Genomic DNA, 24,360 nt, shown 5'->3' with positions numbered 1-24,360 from the left:
ATGCCAACAAGAAAAGGGTTTTAACCATATGCTTTTTAAGAGAAAGATTTACACTGTTCAAAATCTCGATTTTTTTAAATACTGTAAAAACCACAACCAAAATCCAGATAATCAACCTTACTACCAGAAGCTTTTCAAGACCCAACGATACGATATAATCGCTATAATACCTTAAACAAGGAAGATCTCATCCCAGGTGCTTGAGCACAAGATTAGACAGGACATATATCTTTTAACTCTTTTACCCCCAAGCTATTTGGAACTTCCCAACCCTTAACCCCCAGGCGTTTTTTTTTTCAAGCACATTTTGTAATATATATTTTTTAAATTGCTCTAACAGCCTTAATTTTTGTCATAGAGGGGTCAGGTTGGTCTCATTCTTTTGGAAAATGCCTGAAGTTTCTCATAAAGTTATCAAAAATATGCAAAAAAATGTAAATAGCAGTTTTTTGCAAGGACGTACCTGTACATCCATGGGGGTAAAGGGATGAGTTTTGTGAAACGTACCAGTACGTCCATTGGGGATAAAAGGGTTAATGGCTGAAGCTGTTTTTCTCTTTTGTGGATAAATGTCAATTAATCCGAGCTTCTGAAGAAGAGGTTCATAGAAATAATGGAAGGATACAGTACCTAGCAAAAAAATTAGTCAAGAGTTGAAATTAGTCAAAAATTGTCTTTGGATGTCATCACTGAAATATTAAAAAGTTGAATATGAATACCGGCAGGAGTAAGGTATTGAAAATAGAAGGGTAGCAGCAGTAGGGGACTCAGCATTATGAAGCTTCATCTTTGGTGGATAATGTGGGAGGGTGGGCTGTGCTACCCTAGCAGTACCAGCTGAACTCAGTTGAGTCCCTTGTCAGGCTGGGAGGAACGTAGAGAGGAGACGTCCCCTTTTTTGTTCATTTGTTTGATGTCGGCTACCCCCAAAAATTGGGGGAAGTGCCTTGGTGTATGTATGTATGTATTAGAAAATTAATGGACTGTAAAAGACAAGTGAGAAAGTGAAACAAGGTTATGACAGTTTTTCATTAATGCTTTAAGAAATACTAAAAATGCCATTGTAAAATATTACCTGTTAAGCTGTCGATGTTTGTAACCAAGCCGCACATATCGATGTTTGCCTCCTCAAGAACTCTCCTGGCCTTATCAACTGGAAATAAAAACAAACAATATGTTTATTATATGACCGATAGTCTAAACAATTTATAAAATGTATAGAACTGTTTACCATTTAAAAACACTACTGTATTATGTCTTGGTATTATATGAAATCATATTTTGCATATAACACAAGCATTTACAAACACTTCAGTAGTTTTTAGTTCTAAGGAAAATAACTATTTTTCCAATAAAAATACTTTCCTTTTCAAAGAATATTAGATTACATAAAATATTGAGGTATTAATTGAATTTACTAGGCAAGATATTCACGACTAACGTGCAATGTGTTTGGAAATCGATAACATTCACGCAAAAACAAAATGGAAAATCTGAAATAACAGATTCAAAGTAATACAATTTCTTATTTCTATAGTCACTTCATGTTAACTTTGCTTTCGTCTCCAAGTTTGGAATGTTGACATTGCTCTTGAAATTAGGAAATTTTCCAGTTTCCTTTTCTTTCAACGCACGGATGCTTCTATGAAAGCAATGAGACCAATGTCTCACAAAAAAAAAAAAAACAACAAGCTGTGCATGTCGGATAGCTTTTTCAATCTCCAAGTTGAAATACTTCCCTATCTCCCCTTATTAATATTATTATTATCAAATGCTAAGCTACAACCCTAGTTGGAAAAGCAGGACGCTATAAGCCCAGGGGCCCCAACAGGGAAAATAGCCCAGTGAGGAAAGGAAACAAGAAAAATTAAAATATTTTAAGAACAGTGACATTAAAATAAATATTTCCTATATAAACTACAAAAACTTAAACAGAACAAGAGAAAGAGAAATTAGATAGAATAGTGTGCCCGAGTGTACCCTAATCAGTGGGGAGGAGGCTGATCATGTATCGAATTAAGAAATTTAATTATTACAATTTCTTCATATTGCTCACTTCCATTCTTCCCAGGGTGCTAGATAACCCGTGAGAGAAGCAACAGAGCATTTAGTTTCTAAAATGAATTCAATATCCTAGACTTAATTTTAGATTAAAGCTTTTGGATAATTTAAACTTCTGACATCTTAAAAATCAATTTAATACCTAATTACTCATATAATAAAAAAAAAAACTTGATTACAGTGCTACATAATTTAAAAAATGGAAAATCCTACTTAAGAGAATTGCTACATATTGGGCAGCCAACAAATCGTGTCGACACGAGAATAGTTACAGATGGCTTCAAACTGTTGGAACCTAGATTTATGTCTACTTTAGGCTCTAGAGTCTTTAAATATGCGGCCCCGAGACTGTATAATAAGCTCCCACGAAACATTCGAATGATTGAAGATATTAAGGCTTTCAAGAGGAAACTGAAGACTCTCTTATTTCATGAGTCTTTTGACAGTGACGATTTCACAGTAAATGAACAATACGCGATATGGAATGTTAAATACTCTGAACGAACAAGGTAAAATGACAGTAGAGGTCCTGTAGAGAGAGGGGTTCCCCTGCTGTATGGGACCAAAAAAGCAGCCATCAAAGTAAGTAACCTGCAACCCAAGTATAATTCTACTAAACCAACCCCTTAGACTCACCAGTGCCTATAGGTCATAAAGCCTAATGATCAAGACATAAACCAAGCCTCCTTAAGGAGTGCAACTGACAACTCCTGGCTTGGGGTTTTGGCTAGGAAAATGTCTATATTTATTTTATGTTTCAAATAGTTTTTTTAATGAAAACAATTTTGTTATTGCTAAAAAGTCGTTTTGACACATTTATGCAAGTGTGTTTGGTACTGTACTCAGCCCTTTTCTGACTAGGGTACCTATTTATTTGCCGTTTCTTGAAAAATTCTAGGGGAAAACTATTCATTTTTGTATTCCATATACTACCACCTCTTTCTCTGATTTTCTAAGGCATAGATTACCAGTTTTCTTAGAACCTATACAGCATTAAACAAACATTTGCTGCACGTGTCCAAGGTAAGTACTTATTTCTTTGTCTGCTCACTTACATATTTACATTTTTTATGTTAAGATTATGCTGAAAATGTAAAGTGTCAGACTAAAAGTAAATACGCTAAAAGCGTAAAATTTGACCAGAAAAAAATGACAGACAAGCATACAGTATATTATGTTAGCCAGCATGAGCATTTGGCCCATGTAGACTAAGTGTGTGCGTGTGTGTGTGTGGAGAGCAAAATCTTTCTTATTTGAGGAAAGGGGCTCAACACTGGTCAGTAAATAACACTGAAATATAATAATTATATTTTAATGACCATATATTTTCTATAACTTTTTTAATATTCTTTTACTTTCCATAACACCAATTTTTATTTTTCCCTTACTATTTTCATGAATCCTTCAAAAAATCCCTGTAATAATCTAGAATATAAGTGATCTCTTTATATAACGTACCAGAATCCATCACTAAAACCTTTTTTATACACACAAATTTCACCAATAAGAGTTTATAAAAACCTACAGTACAAGTGAGATGAGAATGAGAAAGATTACATGAGAAGAAGTGAGGAGATCACTAGATGAGACAACAGCAGGAAAGCACCTGGCATGGATGGCGTGACGGCTGAGATGCTATAGGAAGGGAGTGTGACTGCACTGAAATGGTGGGCGAGATTGTTTGATATACGTTTTATGTTTTCAATAGTGTTAGTGGACTGGGTATGTGTGTGTATTGTTCCACTATAAAAAAGTAAAGGCGATATATATAAAGTTAAAGTTGCGGGTTCTAGGTCTCCACAGAGACGATTTACATCGTCCTCCTCGGGCGACCATTAGCCAGCAGGGACTATCACTAGTCCCCTCTAACCTCCCCCCCAGGCGCCACGTGGGAGTACCCCCCGGTAGAAGGTCTCACGGTATTCATGTCCCTGGCGGGGACCGAACTCGGGACCTCTATAATGGAGATCCGCGACGCTACCAACCTTGCTATCCGGAGTGTTTTAATTCTAGGGGTATTAGTTTATTGAGTGTGGTTGGAAAAGTGTATGGTAGAGTGTTAATTACTAAGATTAAGGATAAAATGGAGGATGCAATCTTAGAGGTGCAGGGTGGCTTTAGAAGAAGTAAGGGATGTATAGACCAGATTTTTATAGTAGGCAGATATGTAAGAAATAATTAGTAAGGGTAAGGTATATTTTGCATTTATGGATCTGGAGAAAGCTTACGATATGAGTTGATAGAGAGGCAATGTGGAGTGCTGAGATTATATGAAATTGGTGGAAGGCTGTCAAAGGCAGTTTAGAGTTTATACGTAAGCAGTAAGGCTTATGTCAGGATAGGGAATGAAGTGAGAGGTTTCCAGTGAGCGTGGGCTGAGACAGGGATGTATGATGTTGCCATGGTTGTTCAATTTGTTTGTTGATGTAGCTGTGAGAGGTGAACACTTTGAGTGTTTGGTCAAGGATTGAAACTGATAGATGAGAATGATCATGAGTGGGAGTTGAATCAGTTGCTCTTTGCAGATGATACTTTATTGGTTGCAAACTCGGAGGAGAAGTTGTGTCGATTAGTTAGAGTTTGGAGGGGTATGTGAGGGAAAGAAGTTGCGAGTAAATGTGGGTAAGAGTAAGGTTATGAGGTATATAAAAAGTGAGGGTGGTGCTTAATTGAATATCATATTGAACAGAGAGTTACTTGAAGAAGTAGATCAGATTAAGTACTTGGGTTCTGTTGTTGCTGCAAACGGTGGAGTGGAAGCAGATGTACATAAGAGAATGAATGAAGGATGTAAACTGTTGGAGGCAGTGAAGGGAGTGGTAAGGAATAAAGGTTAGAAATGAATATAATGAGAGGGACTGTAGTAACTGTGATGTATGGATCGGAGTTGTGGGGATTGAAAATGACAGAGACAAAGATTGAATGTGTTTGAGATGAAGTGTCCGAGAAGTATGGTTGTTGTATCTCGATTGGATAGGGTTTGGAACGAAGTAGTAAGAGTGAGATCGGGTGTGAGAAATGAATTAGCAACTAGAGTGGATAGGAAAAGTGTTGAGGTGGCTAGGGCATGTAGAGAGTATGGAGAATAATCATTTGCTGAAAAAGGTGATGTAAGCAAGAGTTGATGGGAGAAGTGCAAGAGGAAGGATAAGGTTTGGGTGGATGGAGGGAGAGAAGAAAGCCCTAGGTGACAGGAGGATAGACTTAAAAGAGGCAAAAACGCATACTAGAAATAGAAATGAATGGCAAGCGATGATGATGCAGTTCCAACAGGCCCTGCTGCTACCTCGGGTCACCTTGTGGTAACTGCTGAGGTAGCGACAGTTAGGGAGTCAACATACGAAGCTTCGTTTGTGATGGAAGATGGGGAGAGGGTGGGCTATGGATTCTTAGCAGTACCATTCCTCGTCCGACAAGGAGGAACAAGAGGAAAATAATCCATCTTTTGTTGCTTTTGAAGTCGGATACCCCCAAAATTGGGGGTAGCGCCACAGTAGATAGATAAATAATACAAATTCAGGTTAACCAGAAAAAAAACACAATGTATTGTATTACTCATCTTTTTTTATAAAAGGGGATGAAATTTTTTCGTCTCGTCTATACAAATACAGATGCAAAAGGTAAATTTGTGATGAAAATCATATTCAAATTAATTTTTTATACTCGCCTGATACTCCTTATTGCATCTCTCTGAGGTGGTTAAATGTACACAGTCTATCATAACACTAAAAATTCTCCTCTTTTTCTTTCCTTGTAATGGCCCTGCCCATCTAGTGGAGTATTAAAATTATATGGGGGTGTATAGCAAAACTTATGTGTGATCATGCTGTATCTTCCTTGTCTTTCAGTTCTCTCATCACCCATCAAACTGTTGTTCTACCTACGCTCTATATTTTGGTTTTGTGATTAACGTTTATTTAACTTAAAAAAAAAAAAGGGTACATCTTAATATACAAATAAAAACTCACACTTAAGAATATTGTTGTCATGAGAAAAAAAGCATCTTACCTACAACTGCAACTTGTAGACTACAAATAAGGCAAACCATAATTTTATTTCAACATAATACAAGTGTCACAAAATTTCAAACGTGTCTGCTGAAAGTGTTTAGCTACAAGGGAAACTACTTTCAAATGAAACTGTGATTTTTCAACCAACATACAACTTGGACTTCTACCATGAGCTCTAGCCTAAAAACTATACAAGCAGTGATTGTGAACTGATACCGACAAGGTCAAAGCTTTACCGGGCAAAATAAATTATCAAAGCATGTACAAGTTCCCGTAAGAGTGTGCACATTTAACACTACAATAATCTCAAACACATTTATAAGCTCTTATACAACTGTACCTATTGCTCCATGTTGTGGGGTCGGGGTGACATAGAATGTACTGTCTGGTGAAGGATAAGGGGAAATGAAAATTAATTAAACAATTTCACATATTCTAATGATATCACTTACATTATTGGCTTGACCAAAAGCAATTTGAGGCCTCCCATCAAAAAATGTTTTTTGAGAAATCCTCTAATTATGATGCTTATGTTTCTTTACATCCTAAACAGGGCACATTTTCCAAATTTCTTTCATCTGAAGATATTTACACTAACAAAGCTCTTTGAAGCCAATTTTCAAGAAAAATATAAACTTTTCACTAACCTTAAAAGTAATTTTATTTTTCCTAACTATACAAAACTGAATATTTTAAATACAGGATCAATTTCCAGTGCAGCTGAAACTTGCCAGTTAAAACTTATAACAAGGCGATGACCGTACCCGGTAATTAACGTTCTGCGGCAGGGAAGCCCCGCCCCTCTTGCCAGTACACTAAACACTCGCTTTGATTGCATCTGGGACTTTCGAGGATGATGAAGGAGGGAAGTTGAGTTGAATGACTCACGTTTGTATAGTTCGGTAAAATACAAATTACTTTTGAAATCTTTTATTTGTTCATACGCGACATAAAACCTCATCCTTTGAGTGGGAGACTCATTCTTAGGTGTGTGTATGTATGCATGTATGTTAATTCAACTAACACTGAAGAACTATTGATACCATTATCATAAAATATAGGCTAAAAATTTACTGAACAGCAACTGCTAAACTGGAAGCCCCAAGCAAATTTTTAAACTGCGCTATTACTTCACCATTTAGTAGATTAGGCTCCTGTAAAGTCATGCAACAAGTAAGAGAATATTTCTTCCATTCTTTGCTCTTTTATATTTCCTTTTCATTTCTATTATTCATACTTTCTTACTATTCATTTCTGTCTAGTTTTTTCCTTATTTTATAAGATAATCATTCCTCTTCTAATTCGTTACTAGCTTTACTCCATTTTATACAGTTTTCAACTATGCTATCTGTATTAATTCTATCTAATGCCGAAGGGTAAAAGGTTCTTTTTTTCTTTTCTTTTCTGGTATTCATAAATTCTTTTCACTAATTCCAGTCTGTATATTCCCTATAACTTTATCCCCTTCATTATTCCATACTATCCTGATCCCTTTCGTATTCCTTATCCTTTTTCCCTCTTATTCAGTACTTCCCACTATATTTTATCTACATTAATTTAATTTAAAGCAGACTTTGTACATACAAATTTAAAGCAAAATATTTCACATAAATTTCCTCCCCCGTCTTTTACTTGATAAAACTCCAGAACACACTTTGCCCCTGTTGCTATATTCAACCCTCCCCAATCTCTCAACTGCAGACAGTGCAAGTTTAGTACAAGTGAGATTGGCCAGTTTGTTAAAGAAAAATGTTCTAATAACTTTAATTCAACAACAAAAAAATGGGGACTACTACTTAACCCTCTGGTGATTCAATGACCGACTTCGGCATCATCCATTCATGTAACCTCAAGTACTTCAATGACACAACAAGCGTGTCACTGAATACTAATTTCGCGGAAATATTCACTAAAAATTGTGAGGTCATCCAACAAAAACGAGATCTGCATCTGAATAAGGGAAGATGCTGGCCCTAATCAAAAAGGTGTACAGGAAGGGTCACGCTAAGATTCAGTGCCTACAAGCATTCACCTTGTTTATAAGCTAGTCAACAGTAGTCATACTAAAGTTTTTCTTATAGCGTACTGGTTGCGTTCAGGAAGTGCTACTGCATTCTCAATTGATAACAAGTGATTGTAGATGGTGTTGATATGTGTTTTGAGTACTTGGCACCGAATAATGTAAACAAAGGCTGTAAAATGAACCGCAAGGGCGAAGAATTTTGAAAATCTCACTGCAAGTAGCTTCAGGCAATGCTTTTCAGTAAAAATGTGAGATGGATTTTGAGGAGCCTTCATTAGCTTGTAAACTAGTGATGAAAATAAGACAACTGCCAGATCTGTCATTGGAAAGTACTGATGACACAATTTGGGGGAAGAAATACTCTTTGAGATTTAGTGGGTCAAAGGTTTTGATGGGGAGATGGCAGCAGGAGCTGATGTTAGGGTAGGCCTTCCAGCAGAACCTACCAAAATCTCCCTCGAACCTATGGCTTGGTCATCTGAGGCATGGTCTTCACTGGCCATACCCTCTCACTTGCATGTTTTCCTACCTCCATTGTACCATACAACATGCCACCTCCTCCTATGGTCGAGACAGGCAAAGGCATCACGACAATGCAGTTTAGAAACGATTCAGACAACAAGCTTGGGGGACTCGAGCAGTGATGGGGGTAGATAATCTTGACAGATCTCTTCTCATCAGGCTTGGGAGGATTAGGTACGTATAACCCACCAGACAAGGGGAACGAAAGCCCCAGAACAAAGTGGGAGAGGACGAACCAAAGAAACTGTAATTCCGTAATGGTATCCACTCTCAAAAACCTATTCTTACTCGGATCTCTAAAGGTTCAGTTTCAACCGAACTTTAGTATCTTTAAAGTTAGCAGAACAACTGTATTTTTAATCACTAAATAGTTATCACAGATTCTGATTTCAAAATAAGATAATTTTAACTAGCCCAGTATCAACAGGCTTTACAGACTAAATGGAGAAGCATAACTGAATTGTTTGATTTGTGTTTCAAAGCTATTACACAGTATCAAAACCCTGCAATCTTCATTTGGGAAATAAATTTGCATTTGGCAACATATTCATTCTCAATAGAGAAAAATCTTTAGGCCCAAAACTATTCATCGGAAAAAAAAGTTGGACGCTCCTAGTATATTCACCATAAAAATGGAATAAATACAGGTCTACATGGATAAAAAATGCTGTTTAAAGCAATAAGGGTAGTATTGTTTCCCACATAACCAAACGTTTGAACATTTACATCTTTCAAGTTGCTGAACAGAAATAACGAAGACTGAACCTTTAATTTGTTAGATAATTATGAAACCTGTGAATGAAACTATTATACTCACTTTGTGCAGGATTAACCTGAGACACTTTTCTCTTGGTCTCCTTGTCATCCGAGATGATCTTGCCTAGAATGGAACCGAATCTCGTGTCCTTCATTTTCTCCTTTTTGTGCAACACCCCTATACAAGCTTCCTCTAACTGCTTTGTACAGGACTTATGAATATTCATTTCACAATCTGTGTGTAAAGAAAATAATCGTAATCAGTTATTCAAAATAATGCAGAGCTCCATGATATTAACATTCTATCAGGGGATTCTATTTTCATTAGCTTTAAATTAACCCTTTTACCCCCAATGGACGTACTGGTACGTTTCACAAAACTCATCCCTTTAACCCCATTGGACGTACCGGTACGTCCTTGCAAAAAACTGCTATTTACAATTCTTTTTGCATATTTTTGATAACTTTATGAGAAACTTCAGGCATTTTCCAAAAGAATGAGACCAACCTGACCTCTCTATGACGAAAATTAAGGCTGTTAGAGCAATTTAAAAAATATATATTGCAAAATCTGCTTGAGAAAAAAAAAATGCCTGGGGGTTAAGGGTTGGAAAGTTCCAAATAGCTTGGGGGTAAAAGGGTTAAAAAAAAATGTGGGAATAATCATAACAACTGACAAACAAACTTACTGGCACATTGGTAGCCCTGAGGGGCAACGCCCCATATTATTAGGCCACAGTGGTTACAAAACGTTACAGTGTAGTACGTGTGTGGATTAAAATGGTGGTCCCTGTACACTTGCTGAAATAAAGAATAAAATTATATTAAATATTACAGTACGTTGAGGGTACTTCAGATGCTACATATGACCCCAAGATCGTTTTCCTTCCCACAAGATAACCTCTAATAAGGAAAACAGTATTGGATCTAGTCCCACATACAGCTGTATAAGCTCAACCAGATAGGAAGCCATTAAGAATCATTATCTAATTCATTAACTTTCCTCAATACTCATACATGAACAAGTATCAGAGATTACTAACTTTTCTGCGTTGGCAAGCGGGGTCATATGACGAGTATTTATCATATTCTCGTACGAGATTTAGGAAAACTTAGAAAAAGAAATCTAAACATCTATGAGGAGGAATACTCGAAACAGCGTAACTCAAATATAACGTAACTTAAAGTATCATGACGTGAAGTACCACATGGTAACCTAAACTACGGCACCATTAATAAATTTCCTTAAAAAAAAAAATCATGATCTTAAAATGAATGCAGAAATTTACAAAGTTGGGACACAATAACACAATTCTAATTATGTTTCCACAAAAAAATTTAGCAAATTAGTTTTACATACCATTACCATTGCAAAAAAAAAAAAATTCTTACTTTAAATAAGTAAAAACAACACTGTTCATATACATTGCAATGCATCAAAATGATCATCGCCTTACCTTTTTACTACCTCTGAATATTTTATTTCTAGTCGCCCTTTCTTTACTGACATAAAGAGGGCATCTGTCTATCAATTGTATGGCTACTGGACTTCGAACTCCATAATATTTCAATAAGATAGTGGCTAGACTAGAGGCAGTTACCATCATTTGGTCTGTTGAATTCTTGAGGTCCTCCCTGCAAAATAAAATTAATATGTAGTAGTTTTTGAATGTGTTGAGGTGATTTGGCCATGTTGAGAGAATGGAAAATGACAAATTTGAAGATAATTTGTATTTTTCCTAACCATACAAACCTTAGCTATTTACATTGGGTTTACCTTTTAGCGCAGCTGAAATGACGAGCCAATAGTTTTAACGAGGGTTAATTACCCCCACGCTAGTTAGTGGGGGGTAGGGGAAGGGTAGCTTGCTACCCCCCCCTCCTCCCCCCCCCACACACACACACCGGTGACTTGCTTCACTTCACTTAGAGGTAGGACTTGACTTGGGGGTCAGGGATGGCGGGGACATATGTGTAAATAGCTAAGGTTTGTATGGTTACGAAAAATACAAATTATCTTCGAATTTGTCATTTGTTCTGTAACCGAAATACAAACCACGCTATTTACATTGGGTGACTTACCCCTTAGGAAGGGTGGAAAGTCCCCAGCCTTACTGACTTCGGCTTGCCCGGGGGCTCGATCCCTCAGTGAGCAGCAATAGAGAAAGGGAGCCCCTGTACCAGTGGCCTACATAAGCAGTGTGTGGAGGAGAGTGTGACTCGTCCTATGAAGTTGACCTTGAGACCTTCAGATAGGAATTCTAGGATAGGACGTTCCCAATACCACCTCGTCAGGGTATGGGAGACGCAACAGTATTAAGCTTAATACTAGGAGCACAAAGAAGCATGGGTTACCTGCAGAGGTCGAGGTCAGCTGTGCGAGGACCAGGATGCTGCTTCCCCAAGAGAGGGGAGAATGAAGAAAGAAGTAAGGGTCAGACATACTCTTTCATTCACGCAGACTAAGACCGGGTAACAACGCCCTCAACCTACTGCTACTTGTCCAAAAAGGAGCCTGAGGTTAGACCAGCTGTTGTGCAGCCACCACAGGGCCGATAGAAAACGTATTGAGGCTCCTGTGGGTCACGTCTTGCAGGTAGTGGGCTGTGAAGGTCGTTTGACGCTTCCAGACCCCAGCTTTAAGTACCTGCGTCACAGAGAAGTTTCTCTTGAAGGCCAGGGATGTAGCAATACCCCTGACATCGTGGGCCCGAGGGCGACGTGACGGAGGAGGGTCAGGATTCAAGGCATGGTGGATAACCCTTCGAATCCAAGCTGAGATGGTATTCCTGGTGACCCTCCTCTTAGTCCTGCCTGTGCTCACAAACAAAGCTCGCACTTGAGGACGGACTGCAGCCGTTCTCTTCAAGTAGTGCCTCAGACACCTCACTGGACATAGTAGCAGCTGGTCTGGGTCGCCTGTTACAGAACGGAGACTCGCGATCCTGAAAGAGTCGAAGCGAGGATCCGGCACTCCAGGATTCTGAGTCTTGGCCACAAACTCAGGGACGAACCTGAACGTTACCTCCCCCCATTCCCTTGAATGGGCGATGTCGTATGAGAGACCATGAAGTTCACTAACCCGCTTGGCCGAAGCCAAAGCGAGTAGGAAAGCCGTCTTCCAAGACAGGTGGCGATCGGAGGCCTGGCGTAATGGTTCGAAGGGAGGTCTCTTAAGAGACCTGAGGACTCGAACCCCGTTCCAAGGAGGAGGTCTCACTTCCGACTGGGGGCAGGTAAGCTCATAGCTATGTATGAGTAAAGAGAGTTCTAGCGATGAAGAAATATCCACGCCCTTCAGTCTGAAGGCCAAGCTTAAGGCTGAGCGATAGCCTTTTACTGCCGAGAAAGAAAGGAGCATTTCTTCCCGCAGATAAACGAGGAAGTCCACTATTGCTGGAATAGTGGCATCGAGTGGAGAGATACCCCTTCTACGACACCAACCACAAAAGACTCTCCACTTTGCTTGGTAGACTCCCTCAGAGGACCTTCGCAGGTGCCGACCCATACTCTCCGCAACCTGTTGCGAAAAGCCTCTCTCCGCGAGGAGACGCTGGATAGTCTCCAGGCGTGAAGCCGAAGCGAGGCTACGGCCCTGTGAGGGACGCCGGAGTGGGGTTGTCTGAGAAGCTCGTGTTGTGGAGGAAGCTGCCTCGGGAGCTCCGTCAGGAGCTGCAGAAGGTCCGGAAACCATTCCGCGTGATACCATAGCGGAGCTACCAGAGTCATCGAACAGTTGACCGATAGTCTGGTCCTGTTGAGCACCCTTCTCATCAGACAGAACAGTGGGAAGGCGTACACGTCGATGTTGTCCCACCGTTGCTGGAAAGCATCTTGCCAGAGTGCCTTGGGGTCCGGGACTGGGGAGCAGTACAGGGGCAGCTTGAAGTTCAAAGCTGTCGCGAACAAGTCCACAGTCGGGGAACCCCACAAAGTCAGGACTTTGTTGGCTATCTGAGGATCCAAAGACCACTCGGTACTCACTATCTGCGAGGCCCTGCTCAGACTGTCGGCGAGCACATTCCTCTTGCCAGGAACGAAGCGAGCTGATAGTGTTATCGAGTGGATTTCGGTCCACCTCAGAGTCTCTACTGCAAGATGGGATAGATGCTGCGAAAAAGTGCCTCCCTGCTTGTTGATATAAGCCACTACCGTGGTGTTGTCGCTCATCACCACCACGGAGTGACCCGCCGGGGACCGTTGGAACTGCTGAAGAGCCAGAAAGACGGCCTTCAATTCTAGCAGGTTGATGTGTAGGCACTTTTCTGATTCTGACCAAAGGCCTGAGGCCCTCTGGTTCAGAACGTGCGCCCCCCCACCCTTCTTTTGACGTGTCCGAAAACAGAGTCAATTCCGGGGGGAGGACGAGAAGACTCACTCCCTTCCGCAGGTTCTCGTCGACCAGCCACCATCGCAAGTCCGTCTGTTCCAGAGACCCCATTGGGATCAGAATGTCCGGGGAATCGGATCCTTAATTCCACCGGGACTTGAGCCGCCATTGAAGGGATCTCATCCTGAGGCGGCTGTTTGGAACCAGACGAGCCAGGGAGGATAGGTGATCTAAGAGACGCAACCACGATTGGGCGGGGAGTTCTTCTCGCCTGAGGAAGGGTTCCGCCACCCTCCTCAGCCTTGCTATCCGGTCCTCTGATGGAAAGGCTTTGTGGAGATTGGTGTCTATTAGCATGCCTAGATAAACCAGTCGTTGGGACGGCTGCAGAGAGGACTTCTCGAGGTTTACCACGATCCCCAGATCCTGGCAAAGATCCAGAAGCCTGTCTCGGTGCCGAAGAAGGGTCGATTCCGAGTCTGCTAGGATCAGCCAATCGTCCAGATAACGAAGGAGACGAATGCCGTTCCTGTGCACCCAAGATGAAATCAGGGTGAACACTCTGGTGAACACCTGAGGAGCTGTGGAGAAACCGAAACACAGCACCTTGAACTGGTAGATCATGTCGTCTAGGTAAAATCTCAGGTACTTCCTGGAAGACGGATGGATTGGGATCTGGAAGTACGGGTCCTTTAGATCCAGTGTGCACATGAAGTCTTGTGGTCTCACCGCAAGTCTGACCGTGTCTGCTGTCTCCATGCTGAACCGGGTTTGCTTGACAAACCCGTTCAGAGCTGAGAGATCGATGACAGGTCTCCAGCCTCCAGTAGCCTTCTTTACAAGAAAGAGTCGACTGAAGAAGCCTGGGGAGCCGTCGACGACCTCCTGGAGAGCACCCTTCTCGAGCATGGTCTCGACATCGGCCTGAAGGGCCAGCCCCTTTGCCGATCCCGTGGCATAGGAGCTCAACGACACTGGATTCGCTGTCAGGGGAGGTTGAGATGTTGTGAACGGGACGCGATAGCCTTGGCCGATCACTGAGACCGTCCAAGCATCGGCCCCGTGTTGCTGCCACCTGCGGACGCAACGCTGAAGGCATTCCCCCACAGGTGGACACGCAGGGGGACTGCCACCCCTAGGGCTTGCGGCCGCGGCCGCCACCCCTAGGAGTCTTGCCTCCCCTAGAGGACTTACCACCCCTCTTGACCTTGCCTGGAAAGGGCTGGGGCTTAGACACCACCTTCTTAACTGCCGGTGCCTGCTTTGGAGCCTTACGAGGCTGCTGCTGCTGTTGCGGCGGAGCTGGAGGCTTATAGGGCCGAGCTGTAAGGGCCCTAGGGAGGAGGGAGTCCGTGCTGGATTTCCTCCACCTCTCAGCCGTTCGCTCCATGTCTTGAGGCTCAAACAGGTTCTCCCCCAGAAGGGAAGCATGTTGGAGCCTACACACATCCACGGCGGGGACCTTCGGATGGAATCTCTCGGACACAGCATCGCGACGCTTCAACACCGAGTGGGCCCACAGGGTGGTAACCTGGTGCGCCAAAAACTCGATGGAGCGGGTGCCCGAGAGCAAGAAGGTCTCCAGGCCCTTCCTATTGGTCTCCTTGGACAAGTCCTCCGAGCGCAATAGGATGCTCAGAGATCCTAGCCAAAAGTCCAGCCACGAAGTGGCCTGCATGGCACACTTAGCGACCTTCTCGTGGCTAAGGATCTCTGCCGCCGAGAACGACACCTGCCGGGCAGAGCGCTTCTCAAGGGGAACTCCCTTCGCCAGCTCCTCCATAGAGTGATGGAGAGGAAGAGCGAGGCTGGATTCACCCAGAATCTCGAAATACCTCCTCTGCTGAAGACGAGGAGGAGGGATGAGCTTGTTCCCGGCAGAGGAACGACTGGAGATGGCAAGAATCGCGAGCTGAGCGTTGGCCCTAGCTCTGGCACTCTTCAGACCCCGAGACCAGGGCAGAGCCGCACTGGACTTGGGGGCCTTCCGAACGTCAAACACTTCATCTAAGATAGTGTCTTTGCCTTTACGGGGGGCGATGACTGGATCCATAAGCCCGTTAAGTTGCCTTATCAGGCTTAGGACCTGCCAGAAGGCATGTTCGGGTTCCTGCTGATCTCCTCCCTGCGGGCTGGCAGCTAAGTCTCCTGTCCCAGGATCTCTTCCTGGGGTGAAGCGTGGACGTTCCCCCGGGGAGCCGTGGGTTCCTGGCGAATCCTCGACGATGACTTCGGGACGGTCTTGGAGTCCTTGGATTCCCTCCTGGGAGGGATACAGGATCCCAACAAAGAGGTTCGAGGAGCCCCTTCCTCACGAGACGATTCTCCTCCATGAAGCGAAGTCTCCCCCCTTGGTGCCGAGGGGAAGACTACCGCTTCACTGGACTCACCCGAGGACGGAAAGGCCTCGTCCACGGGAGAAGGAGAAAGCACTCGAGCAGGAGAAGGGGGCTTCGCGACAGACCTCTTGGGAACCAACTTCGCCCTGGGGGAAGTCACCACGAAGTCCACTCCTCTCTTTCTCTTCATCGTAGGAGAGACAGCCGTTGGTTTGTTACCCTGGTCGGCGAGTGCGGGCTTCATAACCCTCACTAACGCCCGCGCCAGAGGACCAAACCAAGTCTGTTGCTCCAAGGACACGGAGTCCGAAATCCTCGCTAAAGGGAAAGGGATCGGGCGATCCTATGGAGTGGACACCACAGTACCTGCCTGAAAAGAAGGTGGGGAAGAATGATGCACTAACCTCTCCTCAGTATTATCCTTGTCCTGCACTACAATCCTGTGTTTGGGTGGAGGCGATCCCGAGCGTTGTCTAGCAACACGCGTTCCTGCTGCTACCACCGGCTGCGAAATTCGCCGCGAACGATGGTCGCGCGAGGGCGAACGGTCGCGCGGGCGAGCGATCGTGCGGGCGCGCAGGTGGATGATCGCGCGGGCGAGCGGTCGCGCGGCGCGAGCGGTCGCGCAGGCGAATGATCGCACGGGCGCGCAGGCGAGTGGGCACGAGGGTGTACAGGTGAATGAGCGCGTGTCCGAGTCGGCGAACGAAAGCGTTGGCGCGATGGCGAGGAAACGCGCTGCCGCGTGGGTGAGGAAGATTGCTGGCGATGCAGGTCAACAGGCGATCGGTGGTGAGCTGGCGAGCGCTGACGCGCAGGCGGGCGATGGCGCGTTGTCGCATGGTGATGCGTTGGCGAGCGATAGCGCGCAAGACGCGCAGGTGAATGATCGCGCGATGGCGAGCTAGTAGATGGCGAACCATGTCCCTTCAGAACCTCTGGTCGACAAAGCGTTGGAGAACGCGTGCGCGCAGGTTGTAAATCACGCGGGCGGTCCGGAGATCGCCGATAAGCAGGTGATCGCTGACGCGTAGGAGAATGCTGATGAATAGGCGATACTAAAATCGCCTGTGCGCGCTGGCGAGCAGGTGAACGCTGGCGAGCAGGTGATCGCTGGCGCGTAGGTGTTCGTTGACACGTAGGAGAACGCTGATGAATAGGCGATACTAAAATCGCCTGTGCGCGCCGGCGAGCAGGTGAACGCTGGCAAGCAGGTGATCGCTGGCGCGTAGGTGATCGCTGGCACGTAGGTGATCGCTGGCGAGCAGGAGATCGCTGGCGAGCAGGAGGGCAACGCGTGAGATCCTGTGAAGGAACAGGTGGCACGGCGCGTTCAGGAACAGGAAGATCGTAGGCGCGTGGGCGAACATGTGCTTTTGACACACGCGCTGGAGAACGCGAACGTTGTTGCGTAGACACAGGATGAGAGAGCTCAGGAGACTGATGGCGCGCAGGGAGTTCAACAGGAACTGCAGGATGGTCAGAGACCACAGGGCGATGATCCTCAAAAGAGCGCTGACGAGGAGGGCGAACATCAGGAGCGCTGGCGAACAGGTGAGCGCCGATGAGCAGGAGAGCATTGACGAGCAGGAGAGCGCCTGTGCGCTAGCACTGCACGTGGAAGGGAAGAATCCCTTTGCCCCGAAGGGACCGTTGCCCGTCGGGTGACGAGTTCCCCAGAAGGTGAAGATCTAGCAGGAGTTGGAGAACGGTCTGCAGAGAGGTCCAAAGGAGCAGGAGCTGTAGGCTGAGTACGACGAGGAGAGTCCCCTTCGGAGGAAGAAGATCCAAAAAGGCGCCTCTTAACCCCCTTATAAGGGGAAGGGAGGCCCTTGTGACGCAGCGGACGGTGAGCCTTACGGCGGAGGCGGCCACGGGGAAGATCATCAGGACCATCAGTCCTCCGAAAGGGAGTCTCAGTCAAAGCACTTCCCTTAGAAGGAAGCTGAACAGCAGAAGAGCCCGTAGGACTCACTTCCCCCTTCGAAGGATGTACGGAAGGGGGAGGAGGGAAGGGGGAGGAGAGCCATCAGCACCATCATCCTCAACTGCACCTGCAGAGGATTGCCCAGCCACGTCGGAGGCCTCTGCCACCACGACGTCGACGACAGACAGAGGGTCTACCTCTGCTACCGCCGGCGACTGTTTAACGGCGGCCCCCAACGAGACAAGGTCAATCAAGGCGACCCTGGAGGGCAAGCCCTTAAGCCCCAGGGAAGCCCAAATCTTTAAGAGATCATCATTAGACAAGGAGTTATCAATGGCCTCCCCCGGAGGAGGAGGGGGAACCGCCCCGCTATGGGAGGCGACGCCCTCTCCCCCCACCCAAGGTCAGGAAACAGAACTAGGGCCTGTGCTACCACTCGGCCGACTCTCCTTAGGAGCCGGTCGAAGGGGAGCTTCGGAGGAGGTTTGGGCGGCGAAAGAAGAATCCCGAGAACCTTCCTCCTCCAAGGCAACCCCGGAAGGAGAACGGTCTCTCTTGGACTTCTTCTTACGCCGGCGGCCAAAGCTCTCCCACTGGGAGGCAGACCACTCCCTACACTCACAACACATGTTTTCCTGGTCACACCGTCGGCCCCGACACTGAGGGCAAAGGGTGTGAGGGTCCGTATCTAAGGCCGAAATAAAGGTCCCTCAAGGGCGGCCGGCAACACCAGGACACGTCTATCTATCTATATACCAAGGCACTTCCCCCAATTTTGGGGGGTAGCCGACACCAACAATGAAACAAAACAAAAAGGGGACCTCTACTCTCTATGTTCCTTCAGCCTAATCAGGGACCCAACCGAGTTCAGCTGGTACTGCTAGGGTGCCACAGCCCAACCTCCCACATTTCCACCACAGATGAAGCTTCATAATGCTGACTCCCCTACTGCTGCTACCTCCGCGGTCATCTAAGGCCCCGGAGGAAGCAGCAGGGCCTACTGGAACTGCGTCACAATCGCTCGCCATTCATTCCTATTTCTAGCACGCTCTCTTGCCTCTCTCACATCTATCCTCCTATCACCCAGAGCTTTCTTCACACCATCCATCCACCCAAACCTTGGCCTTCCTCTTGTACTTCTCCCATCAACTCTTGCATTCATCACCTTCTTTAGCAGACAACCATTTTCCATTCTCTCAACATGGCCAACCACCTCAACACATTCATATCCACTCTAGCCGCTAACTCATTTCTTACACCCGTTCTCTCCCTCACCACTTCGTTCCTAACCCTATCTACTCGAGATACACCAGCCATACTCCTCAGACACTTCATCTCAAACACATTCAATTTCTGTCTCTCCATCACTTTCATTCCCCACGACTCCGATCCATACATCACAGTTGGTACAATCACTTTCTCATATAGAACTCTCTTTACATTCATGCCCAACCCTCTATTTTTTACTACTCCCTTAACTGCCCCCAACACTTTGCAACCTTCATTCACTCTCTGACGTACATCTGCTTCCACTCCACCATTTGCTGCAACAACAGACCCCAAGTACTTAAACTGATCCACCTCCTCAAGTAACTCTCCATTCAACATGACATTCAACCTTGCACCACCTTCCCTTCTCGTACATCTCATAACCTTACTCTTACCCACATTAACTCTCAACTTCCTTCTCTCACACACCCTTCCAAATTCTGTCACTAGTCGGTCAAGCTTCTCTTCTGTGTCTGCTACCAGTACAGTATCATCCGCAAACAACAACTGATTTACCTCCCATTCATGGTCATTCTCGCCTACCAGTTTTAATCCTCGTCCAAGCACTCGAGCATTCACCTCTCTCACCACTCCATCAACATACAAGTTAAACAACCACGGCGACATCACACATCCCTGTCTCAGCCCCACTCTCACCGGAAACCAATCACTCACTTCATTTCCTATTCTAACACATGCTTTACTACCTTTGTATAAACTTTTCACTGCTTGCAACAACCTTCCACCAACTCCATATAACCTCATCACATCCCACATTGCTTCCCTATCAACTCTATCATATGCTTTCTCCAGATCCATAAACGCAACATACACCTCCTTACCTTTTGCTAAATATTTCTCGCATATCTGCCTAACTGTAAAAATCTGATTCATACAACCCCTACCTCTTCTAAAACCACCCTGTACTTCCAAGATTGCATTCTCTGTTTTATCCTTAATCCTATTAATCAGTACTCTACCATACACTTTTCCAACTACACTCAACAAACTAATACCTCTTGAATTACAACACTCATGCACATCTCCCTTACCCTTATATAGTGGTGCAATACATGCACAAACCCAATCTACTGGTACCATTGACAACACAAAACACATATTAAACAATCTCACCAACCATTCAAGTACAGTCACACCCCCTTCCTTCAACATCTCAGCTTTCACACCGTCCATACCAGATGCTTTTCCTACTCTCGTTTCATCTAGTGCTCTCCTCACTTCCTCTATTGTTATCTCTCTCTCATTCTCATCTCCCATCACTGGCACCTCAACACCTGGAACAGCAATTATATCTGCCTCCCTATTATCCTCAACATTCAGCAAACTTTCAAAATATTCCGCCCACCTTTTCCTTGCCTCCTCTCCTTTTAACAACCTTCCATTTCCATCTTTCACTGTCTCTTCAATTCTTGCGCCTGCCTTCCTTACTCTCTTCACTTCTTTCCAAAACTTCTTCTTATTCTCTTCATATGACTGACCCAATCCCTGACCCCACCTCAGGTCAGCTGCCCTCTTTGCCTCACGTACCTTGCGCTTTACTTCCACCTTTTTCTCTCTATATTTTTCATACTTCTCTATACTATTACTCTGCAGCCATTCTTCAAAAGCCCTCTTTTTCTCTTCCACTTTCACCTTCACTCCTTCATTCCACCATTCACTGCCCTTCCTCATGCTGCCTCCAACAACCTTCTTGCCACATACATCACTTGCAATCCCAACAAAATTTTCTTTTACTAACTTCCATTCCTCCTCTAAATTACCAGTTTCTCTTACTCTCACCTCATCATATGCCATTTTCAACCTTTCCTGATATTTACTTTTTACCCCCGGTTTTATTAGCTCTTCAATCCTCACTACCTCCCTTTTACATCCACCTACTCTATTCCCCCACTCTTTTGCTACAACTAATTTTCCTTCCACCAAAAAAAATGATCAGACATACCGTTAGCCATACCCCTAAACACGTGCACGTCTTTCAATCTTCCAAACATTCTTTTAGTCACCAACACATAATCCATTAATGCCCTTTCTACTACTCTTCCATTTGCCACTCTTACCCACGTATACTTATTCTTATCTTTCTTTTTAAAGAAGCTAGCACCTATTACCATCTCTTGTTCAACACACATGTCTACCAGTCTCTCACCACTCTCATTTTCACCTGGTACGCCATACTTTCCAATGACACCTTCTACCTCTCCAGCGCCCACTCTAGCATTTAAGTCACCCATAACAACCACATAATTCCTTCTACCCAGTCCTTCTACACACCTAGTTAAATCATTCCAGAACTCATTCCGATCTTCTTCACTTTTCTCACTACCTGGCCCATACGCACTGACAAACGCCCAACATTCCCTACCCAACCTAACCCTTACCCACATTAACCTAGATGATATCTCCTTCCATTCCACTACTTTACCTGTCATCCATTCACTCAGCAATAACGCCACACCCTCTCTCGCTCTTCCCCTTTCAATCCCAGACACTCTACCAGACATTTCACCAAACATCACTTCACCCGGTAGGCCCTGCTGCTTCCTCTGGTGCCTTGGATGACTGCAGAGGTAGCAGCAGCAGGGGATTTAGCATTATGAAGCTTCATCTGTGGTGGATAACGGAGGAGGGTGGGCTGTGGCACCCTAGCAGTACCAGCTGAACTCGGTTGAGTCCCTTGTCAGGCTGAGGGGAATGTAGAGGAGAGATCCCCTTTTTTGTTTCATTTGTTTGATGTAGACCCTAATGGTATTTTTCCTTTGTTTTTTATAAAGACAGCAGACTTCTTAGCTCCAAAGTTATCTGTTATTTTACGCAAGTTAGCAAGAAGAGGAGCTTTTAGCACTAGTTGGAGAATTGGTAATGTTACTCCTCTATGTAAATGTGTTTGTGGTAGCTCAAGTCCCACTGATTACCGCCCAATTTCCATAACTCCCATATTATCTAAAGTTTTTGAACGTCTTCTGGCAAAATGTCTTAATAGGTTTGCTGAAGGTAATCATCTATTCCCTAGTTTGCAATTTGGTTTTCGGAAAGGCCTTGGAGCATGTGATGCCCTTCTTACAATCTCCAATGCAGTACAGAAATCCCTTGATTGTGGTCGGGAAGTTCGTATGATTGGCCTTGATTTTAGTGCTGCCTTTGACCGTGTTAATCATGAGGCCCTTGTTTTCAAACTGAAACAGTTGGGAGTGGGTGGGTCGTTTCTTAGCATTATTATTGATTTTTTAAGTAGTAGATCTCAAAGAGTTGTTGTTGATGGGCACCATAGTGAGTATAGGAATGTGATATCCGGTGTTCCACAGGGTAGTGTTCTTGGCCCATTACTTTTCATACTATATACACATGACATGTGGTTTGGCCTAGAAAATAAGCTTGTTGCATATGCAGATGATGCTACTCTCTTTGCATCAATTCCATCCCCTGAATGTAGATCTGGGGTTGGTGAATCCCTTAATAGAGATTTAGCTAAAATTAGTGCATGGTGCAAATTATGGGGTATGAAGTTGAATCCTAACAAAACTCAAAGTATGATTGTAAGTAGGTCAAGGACGGTGGCTCCTCAACATCCGGATCTCAGTATTGATAATGTTTCTTTAAATTTGTATGACTCTTTCAAAATTTTAGGCGTGATTCTTGACAGCAAATTTACTTTTGAGAAACATATAAGGTCTGTGTCTTCTTCAATTGCACAAAAAATTGGCTTATTGAGAAAGTCTTTTAAGATATTCGGTGATCAATCTATTCTGAAGAAGTGTTTTAATTCTTTTATTCTACCTTGTTTTGAGTATTGTTCTCCTGTCTGGTCTTCAGCTGCTGATTCTCATCTTAATTTGTTGGACAGAAACTTACGGTCTATTAAATTTCTTATTCCTGATCTAGATATTAATCTCTGGCACCGTCGATCAATTAGTTCATTATGCATGTTGCATAAGATTTTTCATAACTCTGACCATCCTTTGCATTCAGATCTCCCTGGACAATTCTATCCTGTTCGTAATACTAGGCAGGCAGTTAATTCTAATAGCCAGGCCTTCTCCATCATAAGACTCAATACTACGCAGTACTCTAGAAGTTTTATTCCAGCTGTGACCAAGTTGTGGAATGATCTTCCTAATCGGGTTGTTGAATCAGTAGAACTTCAAAAGTTCAAAGTTGGAGCAAATGCTTTTTTGTTGACCAGACGGACATGAGTCTTTTTATAGTTTATATATGACATTTTTGTTGTTGACGTTGTTAATAGGTTATATATGATATATCTCTTTTGACATTACTTTTTTTAGAATGATTTATTGTTAATTTGTTCTCTTCAGTTATTTAATTCCTTATTTCCTTTCCTCACTGGGCTATTTTTCCCTATTGGAGCCCCTGGGCTTATAGCATCTTGCTTTTCCAATTAGGGTTGTAGCTTGGATAGTAATAATAATAATAATAATAACCCCAAAAATTGGGGGAAGTGCCTTGGTATATGTATGTATGTAGTTTATCTAGAATACCAAAGACTATTGGCAATCTAGCAAAGAGGCTAATAAATTAATTCTTGAATGGAAAAACCCATAGGGAATGAACTAAAGAGGGAAAAAAGGTAAATAAGGACCAAATTGACACATGTAACAAAGGCAAACCATACTTTCATTTAATCAATTTAAAAATACTGCTTTGAAAATATCTGGGGACCAAAAAATAGGCCATCGTTACAAGTGGTGGTCTTAAAATATGTACAATAAAGCTTTGTATTTATATTTTCATCCTAAAATACTAAAGGGTTGTCCTCACACAGGATAACTTTTTAGAATGCCAAATATCCTTCTTTACGAGTTAATAAAACATCAACTTTCGCCTAGGGTATGCCTTCCAATAGCTTCTTAGGATTATTATAGTAACATATCATGAAATTACCTAATCTCTAATCTCTAATAACTTTTATATTTCATTAAAAAAAACTTTGGAGGGATGGGGATCTGTATATGATTATAATTTTCTAAAATGGTACCAAATCATCAATTGAATTTCCTGATGCTGAATTTATGGATATGGAGGGCAGACTGAATACGAAATATATAACACATTACTAGTAATACATTACAATTTAACCAACAAAAAGG

At 43.8% G+C, this 24,360-nt stretch overlaps 1 protein-coding gene across 7 annotated transcripts in view; it reads right to left on the bottom strand.

Annotated features, from left to right (window-relative positions):
- LOC137618047 (uncharacterized) overlaps positions 1-24,360 on the bottom strand; it is a 590,306-nt gene that overhangs the window by 467,872 nt on the left and 98,074 nt on the right. For all 7 annotated transcript variants that reach the window (XM_068347975.1, XM_068347979.1, XM_068347981.1 and 4 more), the window contains 4 exons: positions 10,830-11,007; positions 10,062-10,173; positions 9,434-9,607; positions 1,076-1,153 (listed from right to left, as the gene is read on the bottom strand). In XM_068347975.1, the coding sequence (XP_068204076.1) occupies positions 1,076-1,153; positions 9,434-9,607; positions 10,062-10,173; positions 10,830-11,007 (542 nt within the window). The remainder of the gene's footprint in view (positions 1-1,075; positions 1,154-9,433; positions 9,608-10,061; positions 10,174-10,829; positions 11,008-24,360) is intronic.

The sequence above is a fragment of the Palaemon carinicauda genome, chromosome 24 (genome assembly GCF_036898095.1).
Source record: "Palaemon carinicauda isolate YSFRI2023 chromosome 24, ASM3689809v2, whole genome shotgun sequence".
In the NCBI taxonomy this organism is placed as follows: Eukaryota; Metazoa; Arthropoda; class Malacostraca; order Decapoda; family Palaemonidae; genus Palaemon; species Palaemon carinicauda.
Note: the sequence above shows the minus strand (reverse complement) of the source record. Positions and strands in the feature narration are given on the sequence as shown.